Below are 16,097 nucleotides of genomic sequence, written 5' to 3'. Positions count from 1 at the left end.
AAGGGATGTTATTCCCCTGTCACCTCCTGGTCGCGCCGCCATCCTCCCTACCCTGATCTACAGCCTAACCGCACCGCCACCCCTTACCGCTTTCCTCTCTCCCTTTTCCCCACTTTGCCCAGTCGTAAGCTGAGGCTATGTCGTTGCCATGGGCTGTTGAGATGTGGATGATGGAAAAGTGTTCTGGTAAAGGGGGTGGAGGTGCTGGTAGTGGCTGATGAAGTATGGTGGATGGTTTTGTGTTACATTAGGATTCTTAGCTAAAATGAAATTTGCTTTTACAAATGGATACCAGATTAAAACTGTGATTTGAAACAATGTACTTCCATATCAAAATGGTGCTAAGTGCACATTCATTCACAGTAAGAAGCGTACCCTCTGTTTAGGAGATGGGGGTAACACCATGGGCTGAGGAAGAGGGGGTGCGAGGATGGCTGGCCCAGGGGAACTGACCTATGGCAGGTCACATGCAGGTCCTTGAATGACACCCTTGATAGCGGAGCACTGACAGGGTTAAACATGAAAGGCAGTTAACTGAAGATTACATGTGCTGGCTGTTAACTCATGTTACAGTGGTCTAGATAGATGTGATTTTTTGTTGTTTTTTGGCTAACGACTCCTGAACTTTCATTAAAATATTCGTAAAGTATATAATCTAAATTTTTGTGTCTGGAATTAATCTTGTTTGGCTTTTCTGCATGTCTAACATGCCATTGTGTCACATGTTAGAATGATGGCTGGTCCAACCATTGTTTCCCAACAAAACAGAGCTGGTGTCGTCTTCTATCACAGTCCACATGTTGAATTATACAGAGAGAGGCATCTTTGATCATTGCTCTTTGTACAGTCTCTCTAGATCATCTAAAGTCCTGGATTCCCATTAATTGAATCTTCTTCTTAGGTCATCGCACAGCTTTTCTATAGGTGGCGACCTGGATGATCATAGAGGATTGTGTATTTTGTGTCTGGTAAATGATTCAATGATGACCCATTTTTAGTGTTCTGGAAGAAACCTCCAGATTTTATTTTAATATATGCAGTTATTTTAAAGATGCCATGCTGTGTCTTCTAAACCTTTTGTACATCTGTGATGATCACAGACCCTCAACCATACCAAACAATGGGAATGATATGCTATTTTACATATTTAACATTTGTTTCACAGAAAAGCCACCCAGAGTTTCTGTTGCCGAGATGCTCATTTTTAGTCTTGTCTGAAAAAAGTACACAGTTCCAGTCTAAGCTCCAGGAGCATTTGGAAAACATGTTTACATTAGTGAATGTAGAACCAAAGATGCATTTTTTGGCATCAATTCCAAACAAGTAGTTAGCATCAAATGGCTGTTATGGAGACTTAATGACTCTTTGAATGGTGATAAGATAAACCTGGATCCTCATCCAGCCTTAAGTGTTACAGTTCCATAAATATTAAAATGATTGCTCCAGTTGTAGATTTTAGGCAAGTAGCTACCTACTTTTAGCCATATCCGGATTCATTCTGCCAAATTTGAATGAATGTTCTGTTCTCTTTTCAATTTTGATGAGTGACTCAAAAAAATGGGCCTCTGTGTTACATCATACTTACAATCATAGAGAAACAGGATGTCATGGATTACTAAGAAAATGTTTCTAGATACTCTGATCAACTTTAGAATGCTAGTTATAAACAGAAACAAATATTTAGGTTACATATACTTTTCATTACAAGTGCAATAATTGTGGGACAGCTGATAATAACAAAAAGAATGTCTGACTGTTACTTACATTTATTACTGAATAGATGAACAGGAATGAAGATTAATTTATGTTAAAGCATTTTACACATCTTTACCAGTATCTGTACATCTGCAGGGACACTTGTGTGGGATATCTAGTAAAGAGCACTTTGGGAGGTTGTCTCTTAGATTCTAGCTTTCTCATGTCCTATGTAAAAGAGTCCTTAGGCTAGATACTGATTACTATTTTTACCATTTTGTTCACTAGTTTTGAGAAAGTGTAAATGTGCTTTGTAGGTGGATAATTTTAAACCTATGACCACATAAATACAGTCCATGCACCATCTCTGGATCCATATCAGTCACTACTTTATGTAAAAAAAAGAAAAACGTGTTAGATTGCACTGATGTCATAAATATAAGATTGAGACAGCTGCCTCAAAAATATCTTCAGAATTAAATAGGATTTAAAAACTTCCTGTTTCTAGCACATTTTTTTATTATAAATGTAACAAAAGACTAATGTTATGGAAGCCTTTTGTGTTTTTACCATCGTCTTGGGTTACTTAACTTATTAGCAAGGTTTAGACACTTAAGGCAGTAAAATTAGCCAGTTCAGTTTGTTTTCATGGGGAAGGAACTGAAAAGACTGGAAGTCTAGTTGGATTGTAGTTTGCATGCATACAGAGTTTATATGTGGTTTCAGACAAATCTCCCAGTGAGAAGCTTTCTTTTCTTTGTTCTCTAACTAAAACAGGATTCATCAAAATCTAAGTAGCAGATCACTTAAACAACCAGGACCAGCACAGACATTTCATACACCTGACACATGCACCGCAAACGAGGTCCAGACCTCGAAGTGTTTGGACCCATTTCCATACTGACCAATGCTCTTTTTTTTTTCCTTTTACTATTATGCACCTTACGCAAATCTAGAGTTTGTGAGGGTCTTTCTGGGTGGAAGAATAAATAAATAAGCAGATAAACAGATGAATAACCCAGAGGGATGGGAGCGCATGAGACTTGGCCATCCATCATATATCCTATTACCCTCCACTCAGCGGCTCCTGCAGTATGTATAATGTAGTCAACCTCCATAAGCAGATACAAATTCAACTGTTTTCCTCCTCAATTTGTTATATCTGACAACAGCATAGACTGTGCCTTGTTATTTCTCTGAATTATGAATCGATTCCCCTCACCAGACTTACACGTGTGCATGATAGTGTGAGTGTTTTATGCAGAACAGCTGTGGAGAACAAATGTGTAATGCCTGGCACAACTTGTAGCAGTTGGACAAATATGCATAAACAGTTGCGTTTAAAGGTACTCAAGAACAACCAAATGGAACCAATTTTTCAACTCTGGATATGTTATTATGGGGTGATGAATATAGAATGCCACACTACAATGCAAATGCAGGAAATGTAGCTGTTTAAGTGTTTCAAATGATCTAAGAACTGATTTGAGGCATTTTACAGTAAACAATGATACAGTAGACAAGTAAATTAAAATCTAAATTCTTGTCACAAGTTCCTTCTCCAAATTTAATCTTGGAACTGCAAATGATATGAATATTATTTGCTGATTCTGTGAAATAATTGGACTGGGTAGGTAAAACAAAGAATGGCCAACGCAGAAAGAAAAGCTTTAAAGTAAATATGAAATTAACAAATCAGATGTAATATTGAGATTGACAGAAACCAAGCTGCAAGCAGTAGAGGAATATAAATATAGGGCAAACTGATAGCACATTTTACCCACTGCCTGTTTGTTTGGGTATTTACGCTCTGAGGCTACAATCAGGCCTTCAAAGCTTCAGCCCACATGACAAGAGCCTACTTCAGGGTCACACTTCCCCCAGACAGCAGAGCCAAATCCCAGTCTACACACACATAAGCCCAAAGTAATATGTATTTAGTTGTCCATCATTTCAAAATGCAAAAAGGAGGCTGGGGAAATTAAGTTTAATTCATGTACAGAAGTAAAAAGATTGAGAGAGAATAGAGGGATGAATTGTAAGGAAGTGATTTTTTTAAGACTTGGCTGAACTCTCAAACCCTGTTTGGTGAAAACAGATGTGGAATTAGTACACATCAGTTTGCATCAGTGAGACATTAAACACAGGCTGCCTCTTAGATGCCAAATACCTCTCTGTCATACAGACACAAGCATGTGCATGCCTCACCTCTAGTGTCTATAGTTCTGCTAGAGTAATTATCAGGGTGATGTCAGTTCCCAGAGGAGCAAAGTTTTCTACCTACTTCTTTTAAACGTGGTAGTGCTAAAATACCTGTGGACTGTGGAAAAAGGTTTTAACTAACCGAAATTACAGGTTTTCTTTTGATTCAAAGAAAACAACAAGCCAACAACTGTTGAGAGGCTGAAGAAGAAGAAGAAAAAAAAGAAGAAAAAGAAGAACAACTATTAATATTACTAGCTCCACCATATTTGGCCATCAGAATGATGTTCTTTTTCTGAAATGCTGTGTTAGATGATATCCTGGATGTCTTCAACAGAGAGTAAGTGTCTTGGGACAATTATGGTAGGTAAACTATTAGGATCACCACTGCTCCATGTTTTCTCCATTTGTGGATAATGACTCTCGCTCTGATTCCTTGGGGTTTCAAAGCTATAGAAATGGCTTTGCAACATGTTCCACAGTGAGTCAATGACTGTTTCTCATCTGCTCTTGAATTTCTTTAGATAGGGGGATGATGTGTTGGTTTTTTGATCTTTTACCCTACTTCATGTTGTCAAACAAATCCTATTTAAGCTTCATGTTGTCAAACAAATCCTATTTAAGCGATTTCTAGATTCAATAGGTCACGAGGTAATCGGGCCTGGGTGTGCAAGTGAAACTGAATACAGAAGAAATGTGGTAAATCACTTTTAACCTACTTCTTTTTAACAAGCAGGTTCTTCTTTTTGCTAAGGGCATATTTGGTTTTTTTTCCTCTTTAATTAACTAAATAAAAAAGTAAAAATAAGAAATCTGGTGCAAATAATTATTCCTGGCAGTGTATTATGTATTTTAGTGAAAAATGTCTTGGATACCGTACATATATAAAAACATCTAATATTTTATCGTTTGTGCATAAAGTTGTATATAACAATCAGTTACAAATTTATGGAACTAGTTATAAAAATGTTCATTTTTGATTCTTGTTATGCACTTTGAATAGGAAAAAAAGCAATTAAGCTCTATCAAAAAATGTTTGACCTACATCACTTCCACATCACTGCTCTAAGGCTTGCTTAGACTTCTGAGTTGTTGTCCTGATTAGTGGAATGTGGACTTCTTCAAGCAGCCGCAAGGTTCTCTGAAAACTATGTTAACTGATATCTAGAAACCAGCAGGCCTTCCAAGAAAATAGTGAAAACTCTGCTACTACTATGTTGAGAATATCCGCTGCAATGACACTCAATTGAGGGAACGAGAACATTTTTTAAAAGTATATAAAATTTTCTTTCACTTTACAATTATACACTACTTTGTGTTGGTTTCAGGGAATTAACCTGTTTGTAAGGTACTGTTTATTTAATGTTAAAAATGAATCTTAATGTTAGGCAGTTCCAATCATCTTTTCGGGCGATCCACCTATAGTCCCCAATGTGCATGACCAACTACATCACATTTGCAAAAGCGGTAGGTGATTCGATAGCAAGTACTACGATGAAATCACTGCAAGCATGTCTTTCCACAAGAGAAGTTTTCTAGTAGAATCCTGTTCCATGTCAGTGAAATAAGTTAAATATGCATGACAACCTATAGTGTGTGGGAGAGCAAAGTAAGCTGGAGTCAACCCCAGTGTGGTGTCAGCAAAGATCTGTCTATAATCTGCAGAAGATGCATGCAATAGACCACCAAACTGTTTCCAATCTACAAGGCCCCAAATTGCAAGAGATGCTCAGAAACACGTGTGGAATGGAATAATGGCAAAAGTGTCAGATGTCAGAAATATGCAAGCATATGCGTCCTACAAAGTAGGTTGTTCAGCTTGAAATGAACAAAAAGGTTTGCAACAACAATCCTTTGTGGACAACATGAAACTGTGCATTACAATGCCTTAAACAACAAAAAACTTAGTGACAAAAAAAAACAATTGTCAGAAAAATCAGTTAATGCGTAGTGTTGGTTATTCTGTACTTCCACACATGATTTGAGCTAAGTTCACATTTTTTTCCCCCTCAAAATTCATCAAAAATTCTTAAATACAAAGATAAAAAGACTGTTATGTCATGGACGAGAACATAGCGTTAACACGTTTTATTTATGGGTACAAGAACGAGATACAAATTAGTAAACCTGTGAGTTGACCCAGAGGTGGGCATGTATTTTTATTAAAGCGTAATTTGTCAAGATGTCAACTAAATCCAGACAAAACCTCAAAGATATACCTATAAATGTGATGCATATTTATAAATTAATTATAAAAGAAGGTGGTTGTGAAACATTCGTAGGAAAAAGAAAGCAATAAAAATGAATGATCCATTTAAGCAAGATTTAAAGCAAAGAAGACAAGAGGAAATCTCTGCGACATCTGAACTCAAAATGAACTGAACCCAAAAGAAAAACAAAGCAAGAAACTACATGAGACGACATAGGTGTTTTGAGCGGCATGTTTTGCCGCTCAAAAGGGTTTGCAACCTTCAACTCTGCCATTGTTTGGGATCCTTCTCATCAGAAATGCAACACTCATTTACACAGACGAACACCCACACATCGCTTTCAGTTCAAAATCCCTCACACTTCACCTCCCACTCCTCTTTATGTACTTGTCCTTCTCCTGTGCTCACAGCAAACATGTGCTTCACTTGGTTATAATTCCCCCCATGTACCCTGAACATAACCTATCAGCTGCTGTAAAGAAATTTTAAATACACAGAAAGATGGAAAAAAAAGAGAGGAATCTCTTGTGAAAGCTACACAGTTAAAACCAGATATAAGACACAAAGACATAACCTTTTTATCCCTTTCTGTCTGACACTAAATCAGGCTAATTTTTGTATTTTATTATTTTTTATTTTATTATAATTTCTTTAAATTCAGGAACTTACAGGCATTTCCTTAGTATTAGGTAACATGGCTGTAAGATGGGGGTCAAACGTTTTGGATATCCTTCACACCTTTACAGCTTTGCCCACAAACTTTTTCTGTGGGACTCAAATCAGGGCTTTGTGATTGTCACTTCAGAACATTGACTTGTTGTCTATTGTTGGCCACTTAGTATTCATTTGGTGGCATGCTTAGGTTCAGAGTGTATTTGGTTTGGTTGTATATCGTTTTTCTGAGGTGCACCAGTCTCTAATGCAGAAAAAAGCCCATATAACAGTATGTTGCCTACTATGTACAGTTGGGATTCTGTTCTCAGGTCTGCAAACTTCCACCTTTTTATCAATTGTAATGATTTTTATTATGGTCAACCCCTTTGGGTTTAGTTTCATCACACTAAAATACATGTCTTCAAAAATTACGTTTTTTTTTACTAACCTTTTAACGTTTTTTATGTTTCAGTTAGAGTTATGGCTTCTTCCTCTCTATATTGCTTTTTTAGCCTAAATCAGTGCAGGACCAATTTCACTGATAATTGCAATCTCTTACCAGCTTAAGCCAGAATCTTTTGCTTCTATTCTGAGGTTTATATGCAAATAGTAAAATATGTGTGTCATGCATGTCTTTCTGTTGTTTTTTTTTCATGGCAGACAAGGAGGCGCTTTGTTTGACTTGTTGATCTAAAATACATACACAGGTGCCCTACCGTTGAACTCCAATATTGTGAATGAACTTATAATTATAATAATAAAATTATAAAAAAATGTCTCAACAATTACCTCACATATTATTCTCGCATTTAGAAAACACATATAATTTTGGTAATTGCAAGTGACCTAAAAAACAAAAGCTAGGTTTAATATCAAACAAAATAATTGACTACATATGAATCTTTAGATAAAATAGATCACATTTAAGATCAAGATTTAATTGATCAGAAGCTGGAAATTTCACTTCATTTTTATATTTAAAATAATATTTAACAGGGATTATCGATTAAAAGTCATATTTATTTAATTCTAATTGTAATAAAAAAAAGTGGAAACGTAATAAAACTGGTACCTCCTTAAAACAAAACGATTACATAAATGATATATTACAAATGTAGTCAACTATGCCAACTTGTGCAGTTAAAAGAATCCCTTTGTGTTTAAAATTGATTTGACATGTCATGATGATTAGTCACAGGGTGCTGACCGTGCAAATTTGTCTTCTGCATAACATAACTGCATGGCACTGAGTGAGCACTACTTCAGTCTCAGCACTTAATCACATAAAGCCGATTACATTTGCATGTAACAGCGGCGAGGTGGAGGTAAACCAGAGGAGCAGCAAATGGACTAAATAATATAACCTGACAAGTGATTATTTCTCCATTTTTGTTCTATCAGAAACATTATGTTTGCTGCTCAGTTGGATGTGTCTGGTTGCGCTGATGATTCAGCATGTAAATGTGCCATAGGGACTGATTTAACAACTTTGCTGTGAGTGAGTGAAATAGACAGTGATAATCTGTTAGAGCATGCAAATCACTCGCAAAGGAAATGTTGTAAATCAGACTGAGACGTGTTCAGAGCAGCAATAAGGGCCAACAGCACACAGCTCATGCAATTTCCAAATGTGAATTTTATTATACAAGCCATAAACTATTACCTACATTGTATTTACAGATTTAAAGTCCCACTCTGTAAATTGACATTTAGCTTCTGTTTTTCACTGTCACACAGTGCAACAAAGGGTTGGTAAAACATTTAAAAATATATATACATATATATTCAGTAACATAAAATAGAAAATCATTGAAAAGTTAATTTATTTCTGCAACTAAACTCAAAACACAACTTTCATATATTGATTCCTTACACATAGTTTGTTTTAAGCAATTGTTTTTTTTTTTCTATTTTGCTGGTTATGGCTTACAGATAATGAAAACCCAAACTTCAGTTTCTCAAAAAAAAGAAATATATATTTTAAGACTACTTTTTAAAAGTATTATTAATACGGAAATGTTATGATGTGATCTACACAATCATTTTGGAGACAGCTGACTGGACAGTCAGTGACACCCTTGACCAAGGAGAGTATGCCACAAAAGGTCATTACTAAAGAAATTGGCTGTTCACAGAGTGCTGTATCCAAGAACATTATTGGAAAGGAAAAAGTGTGGTAGAAAAGGAGCACAGGCAACAGGGATAAACGCATCCTTAAGAGGATTGTGAAGCAAAGACCATTCAAGGGTTTGGTGAAGATTCACAAGGTGTGGAGTGCGACTGAAGACAGTCTTTCAAAATACACCCTAAGCAGGATATGGGCTGCAACTGTCAAACACCTTGTGTTAAGCCACTCCTAAACCAGTATCAGAATTTTCTTACCTGGGATTAAGATGAAACAGACTGGACTGTTGCTCAGTGGCCTTTAGTCCTCTTTTTAGATAAAAGTTATGTTGGATTTGACTTGGAAATGAGTGTAAATTTTCCACAGTCAGTGATGATTTATGGAGTTATGTCTTCTGCTGCTGTTGTACCAATACGTTTTATGAAATCCAAAGGCAGCACAGCCATCAACCAATTATTTCTTCCAACTGCTGACAAGCTGAGATGCTGATTTCATTTTCTTGTGGGAGCTGACGCCTTTCCACACAGTCAAACGTACCAATACCTGGTGTAAAGGCTATGATATCATTGCATTTGATTGGCCAACAAATCTATCTGACCTAAACTCCACACAGAAACCTTTGGGAATATTAAAGAGAAAGATGGTAGGCACCAGAACTAACAATGCAGATAAACTAAAGGCCAGGGTTCAAACAACCTAGGCTTCACTTACACCTCAACAAAGCTACAGACTGATCGCCTCCATGCAGCACTGCAATGATGCACTAATTCATGCTAAACAAGCCCCGACCACGTTTTGAGTGCAAATATTGTACAGGACATGGATATACTTGTCAGTAGACCCGCATATGTGTACTATGGCATAATGCAGCAATGTAAATATCTGTATGAATGTCAGACACCCAGTAATACTGCATGTTAAACAACCTTCCTCAGCCTATATGATGGTGGTCATAACATTATGGCTAAATGATTTATCACCACAAACTATCTCAAAATTGTGTATTAAATTCAAATCTTAGTTGTCTTTAAAAGCTGAAATGGCAGTATTGTATTAAAATGAAGAGCATTGCCTTAATAAAACACAGACTAAATCTTCTGGTTTTTTCTGGTTTTAGTTTAAAGAGGAAATAAAAAAGAGAATAAAATTATGTACAGGTCCTTCTCAAAATATTAGCATATTGTGATAAAGTTCATTATTTTCCATAATGTAATGATGAAAATTTAACATTCATATATTTTAGATTCATTGCACACTAACTGAAATATTTCAGGTATTTTGTTGTCTTAATACGGATGATTTTGGCATACAGCTCATGAAAACCCAAAATTCCTCTCACAAAATTAGCATATTATTAAAAGGGTCTCTAAACGAGCTATTAACCTAATCATCTGAATCAACGAGTTAACTCTAAACACCTGCAAAAGATTCCTGAGGCCTTTAAAACTCCCAGCCTGGTTCATCACTCAAAACCCCAGTCATGGGTAAGACTGCCGACCTGACTGCTGTCCAGAAGGCCACTATTGACACCCTCAAGCAAGAGGGTAAGACACAGAAAGAAATTTCTGAATGAATAGGCTGTTCCCAGAGTGCTGTATCAAGGCACCTCAGTGGGAAGTCTGTGGGAAGGAAAAAGTGTGGCAGAAAACGCTGCACAACGAGAAGAGGTGACCGGACCCTGAGGAAGATTGTGGAGAAGGGCCGATTCCAGACCTTGGGGGACCTGCGGAAGCAGTGGACTGAGTCTGGAGTAGAAACATCCAGAGCTACCGTGCACAGGCGTGTGCAGGAAATGGGCTACAGGTGCCGCATTCCCCAGGTCAAGCCACTTTTGAACCAGAAACAGCGGCAGAAGCGCCTGACCTGGGCTACCGAGAAGCAGCACAGGACTGTTGCTCAGTGGTCCAAAGTACTTTTTTCGGATGAAAGCAAATTCTGCATGTCATTCGGAAATCAAGGTGCCAGAGTCTGGAGGAAGACTGGGGAGAAGGAAATGCCAAAATGCCAGAAGTCCAGTGTCAAGTACCCACAGTCAGTGATGGTCTGGGGTGCCGTGTCAGCTGCTGGTGTTGGTCCACTGTGTTTTATCAAGGGCAGGGTCAATGCAGCTAGCTATCAGGAGATTTTGGAGCACTTCATGTTTCCATCTGCTGAAAAGCTTTATGGAGATGAAGATTTTATTTTTCAGCACAACCTGGCACCTGCTCACAGTGCCAAAACCACTGGTAAATGGTTTACTGACCATGGTATCACTGTGCTCAATTGGCCTGCCAACTCTCCTGACCTGAACCCCATAGAGAATCTGTGGGATATTGTGAAGAGAACGTTGAGAGACTCAAGACCCAACACTCTGGATGAGCTAAAGGCCGCTATCGAAGCATCCTGGGCCTCCATAAGACCTCAGCAGTGCCACAGGCTGATTGCCTCCATGCCACGCCGCATTGAAGCAGTCATTTCTGCAAAAGGATTCCCGACCAAGTATTGAGTGCATAACTGTACATGATTATTTGAAGGTTGACGTTTTTTGTATTAAAAACACTTTTCTTTTATTGGTCGGATGAAATATGCTAATTTTGTGAGATAGGAATTTTGGGTTTTCATGAGCTGTATGCCACAATCATCCGTATTAAGACAATAAAAGACCTGAAATATTTCAGTTAGTGTGCAATGAATCTAAAATATATGAATGTTAAATTTTCATCATGACATTATGGAAAGTAATGAACTTTATCACAATATGCTAATATTTTGAGAAGGACCTGTAATTCTGCACATTCCCATCAGCTCAAAACAAAAAAAAAACAAAAAAAACAAGTTACTGGTTTTAAGTTACAAAATGAAAGCAGGACTCGACCTCTCCCTCTTTCTTGCCCCTCTTTGAAACTGGTACCGCCAATCTTTTTCACAGTGAAACAGGGTTCATCTTTGCCGAGCGCAGCATGAGTGAGGGAGCTGAACCAGAGCCAGGAAGTCTGGTTAGTGTTAAAGTTGAACAGGGTACTTCTGACGTCTGACTTTATTTAACAGGCCAGCCACTATTTTCTATTTCAGAATACCTTGTTGTGATGTTTGGATGAAATGCCAATGAGGGAACAGATGGGGAGCATAATACTGTTGCTGTTGCTAAATCAAGTAACATCCTTAAGCTGAAACTGATTCTGGAGGCAATTCTCCTAATTTGAAGAAAATGAAATGAAATGTGGCTTTAAGTCTATTACTAATTCTCATACTGACTCACAAAACCAAATTACTCCACGTAGAGTCAATATGAGGACATTTGCTGAAGGTTAGATGAAATTTAAGTCATCTATTGGATGATAATCTGAAACAAACAAATGTAAAACCACTTTAACTGCTGTGACAAGTTCTTAGGAGTAAAATAAGGAATACTGAAATACTTGAACAAACCCTTTTTATTAGTGTAATGCTGGATGGGATAGAAGCATTATAATTTGAAATTCTAATTAGGTTAAACAAAGAACCATGCAAGGGCATGCTATAAATTATATATATATATATATATATATATATATATATATTCAAAGTCAGTTACATTCAAATTTGTTGCTGATTTTTTAAAATTGTGTTTATTATTGCAGTTGGTGAAAATGTTTTGTATCAAAGAAAACCCAAGTCACTGACTTGATGCAATCAATCCTCCTTGGCAGTTGGGATTGCCATCTAGTTAAAATATCTCCCTAGGAAAATTACTTCAGCTGAGTTGAAAATTACTTAGGCAATGGTCAAAAGAACACAAAACTATTAGAACATAAAACATTAAAATTTCTTCTAGAAAGACAAGTTTCAGCATAGGAGAACAGATTAATATCTAAAATATCCACCATAATACGTTTCTCTATTATTATTATATTTTATTTTCCATGGCTTAGGTTAGAAATTTGAGCTAGTAGTTTCAATGTTTCTCAACACCCAGGTTGCAAGTTAATCATCCCAACATTTTAAATTATAGTTTTGTAACTGTTTTGTATTTGCTTATTATTCATTTCAGAAAAGGTCCCTTTAAAATAATAAAATTAAATAAAATTCTTACCTCTGCTTCTCTCCTCCTCCATCCTGGGGCATGGCATGTTGTTGCATGGGTAGGCCTCCTCCTCCTGGCTTGGGGTTGATCCAAGTGGATAACTTAGAGGACGTGAGGTGGTCACTGAGCTAGATGGCCGAGAGCTGGCACAGTTCTAGAAAAAAAAAAACAGTTAAGTCATCTGATGCGACCACATTCCTTAGCAGATGATTCGTTATTTAAAAAGTATTATAAACAGTTTGTTTTTGTCTTCTGTCTCTGTTGAGCTGTTAGTAAATAGGACTCTTCCCTCCATTTATTTCTAAACGTGTGTCATTTTATTACTATGAAACAGGTCCAAATTCAAGCATGAAAGTCAATGTAGTGCCTTCATTTTTGTGTTTTTGGTCATTGTTCTTTGTAGTGATTGACATTAAAATAATCTTACAATAATTAACTGCTATAGGTTTTCCATTTTTAATTATTACAAAATTTAACATGAGTAGTTAATGTTTAATTTAGAGTGAGTGTGTCCCTTATTTATGCACAAGCTTTGCCTTTGCCCCAAAAATAATCATCAGTCACACATGAAAAAAAAGGCTCCTAAACAGTGTGGGGATGTTAACAGGCTTTAGAGACTCTTACATGCATCCATCACATGGGAAATACCTAGGGCATGCCATTCAGTTGTTTTCTGCTTTATTGCATATGCCACAAATACAATTACAACAATACAAATGCATGCACAGATACATGATGCAGTAAACCTTTACTAACTAAAAGTCCCAGCAACAAAACTGATGTTGATTAGATGAGTCCTGCAACATCATGTAGCCAGTTTCAACTGTCTACTCGTGAAAACGTACTTTTTTCAGTTGATTGATTAAAACTGGTCAAAACTTGAAATAAGATTTGAAAAAAAAAAAAAAAAAACTAATCCCTTTCTTATTTATATCTATATTTCAAGGGTTTCATATGTGGGGAGCAGTGGGAAGGGGGAGGGGGAGGTGTTTTTTATTTGGACTCGGCAACTGACAGCTTTATTTCACAAAGCAATCCGACTGTGTGTGTGTGCAAGACGGAGGTCAGGGTAGGTCAAGAGGTATGTGGTATCAAACGGGCCAGTGACACTGCCAAATGTGGCCGTGTATGTGTGAGTACATATATAACCATACACCCCAAGGGTTAAAAAAAGGAGAGCATGCGTTTTACACCTGAATGTAGAACAACAATAAGGAAGAGGTCGAAAGAGGTTGATGGTAGTGTGGAATTAAAGAGGGGAGATTTCCTGACTGGGTTTGATGGAATTTATATATGATATTGTCAAGGTTATGTGTGTCCTATCACAGTAAAATAACCAATTGGTAAGTTAAATAGTTGACAATTCATGTAAATGACTAACTTTGTTCATTGTCGAAATATTGTAAATGACTGTGATAGATCTGTTTTATCTTTTTCAAGGAAATCCCAAATAAGACTGCTAATCTTATCTTGCATATTAATTATGGAAAAGCAGCATGTATTTGTCTAGGCTACTGTTATTGTTTATGTAAAAATATTAAAGGGAGACCAACAGTTTCAAACAGCTTTTCTATATTTAAGTTCCTTAAGTCCTATTGAAGTGAATTATCCCATTGAATTAAATCTTCACAGGCACACAATAAACCATTTAAACCCCTTTATCTCTGTCTAGTGCAATATGTCTCCGAATGACCCCATATGCCGCAACAGCATCGAAAATTCTCTTTACACCTCACCTCAAAGGCACAATATCCAATCCTATGTTTTACAACAAGAGGATATATAGGGGCATGTGCGGTCATCTAGAGCCAAATGTCTCCTATCTAACCACAGGACAGGTAGATACAGTATTTCAACCAGGATTTATAGCACAAAACAGCATTTGCTAAAAACTATCAGGCGGCGGCAATGGCTTAAAAAAATGCATTCTGGTAGCGGAACCTGGCAAGATTGGAAAATTACCACCATGGGAGGGGAAAGGATGCAGTAAAAATGATGCTAGATGGGGGTCCCTCAATGATAACAGGAGCAGCCAATATATCAACCTGCACCTGGTGGCAAACCACCTCCCCTCAAACTCAGCACACTGACATATACACATGCACATTTTACCCTGTCTATTTGTTTATTTGCTTCAATCCTTACATTGTCCATCTCTGGCTAGAACAGGTCAAAGGAAAGGTGTAAGGGCATGCTGAGTTTTCAATCTCCTGCTCATAAATGGCTTCAAGGGAGAGGTTAAAGCACGTGTGTGGGTCAGAGTGCAGAGGGAGGAGCAGGACAAAGTATTTCTGGAGATTAAATGTGACACAACACCATGACAAGAAGTATTGTGTGTGTGTGTGTGTGTGTATGTGCGTGTACAAGTGATGGAGGATGCACGCAACACGCCATAGGCAGTGGAGGTTAGAGTGATGAGTGGGTGTTTGTAAAGGGCTAAGGTTCATAATTGCACCTTTAAGTGCAGGAGTTGTATCTTTCCATGTGCTGGACTTTTAAAAGGTGCTGTGTCGGCAACAATCTTTCTTCATGCACAGACACACAAACACACACTTGCAGCATCCCACAGTTTCAGCTAAACAGCAGTGTCCAACAGGGTATAAATACTGCCCTGACACTTTAATGTCAGGGGAAGGCTTGTCCAGGATTAGAAACTTGTAACCCACTGCAAGCTTGACATTGCTGGGATGAAGGTGATGCAATTAGGAGAGGGAGAAAGGTCAGAAGGGGTGTGGGGGCTATTATGGAGGGTCTACGTTTGATGTATAAGGGCATCTAACATAGGCTGTCGACCCGTAAGAGGCTATTAGATGCTGCTTTTGAGTCGTTGGCATTGTAGGAGTTGCTTTTTCTGTCACATGAGAAGCAAAATTCAGTTAGTTCCACACACATTTAACCACAGAATTCATAAGGACACGAGGACCTGCATGAACATTCCTTCAATTGAAAATTAAAAACTACTTACAGAAAAATTAAGGGCTTTTCTTCTCTCCTTGATCCTGTTGACAGTACTCCAAACCTGGAAAAAAAAAATTTCGCAAAAGCAAAAAGCAAAATATATATATATGTAATAACACTCAGTGAATCATGTTTTAGTAAATAAAAGCAAAATCTCAATCTCTGTGCGGACAGTCAAGTACATAAAAGAAGGAAGAGCACTAAAAAGTTA

At 37.4% G+C, this 16,097-nt stretch overlaps 1 protein-coding gene across 5 annotated transcripts in view; it reads right to left on the bottom strand.

Annotated features, from left to right (window-relative positions):
* Positions 1 to 16,097, bottom strand: part of LOC124873636 (adhesion G-protein coupled receptor D2) — a 128,471-nt gene that overhangs the window by 38,687 nt on the left and 73,687 nt on the right. For all 5 annotated transcript variants that reach the window (XM_047374409.1, XM_047374412.1, XM_047374411.1 and 2 more), the window contains 2 exons: positions 15,894 to 15,947; positions 12,938 to 13,082 (listed from right to left, as the gene is read on the bottom strand). In XM_047374409.1, the coding sequence (XP_047230365.1) occupies positions 12,938 to 13,082; positions 15,894 to 15,947 (199 nt within the window). The remainder of the gene's footprint in view (positions 1 to 12,937; positions 13,083 to 15,893; positions 15,948 to 16,097) is intronic.

This window comes from Girardinichthys multiradiatus, chromosome 9, assembly GCF_021462225.1.
Source record: "Girardinichthys multiradiatus isolate DD_20200921_A chromosome 9, DD_fGirMul_XY1, whole genome shotgun sequence".
Taxonomy (NCBI): Eukaryota; Metazoa; Chordata; class Actinopteri; order Cyprinodontiformes; family Goodeidae; genus Girardinichthys; species Girardinichthys multiradiatus.
The sequence above is the reverse complement of the archived record's forward strand: the minus strand, read 5'-3'. Positions and strand labels throughout refer to the sequence as shown.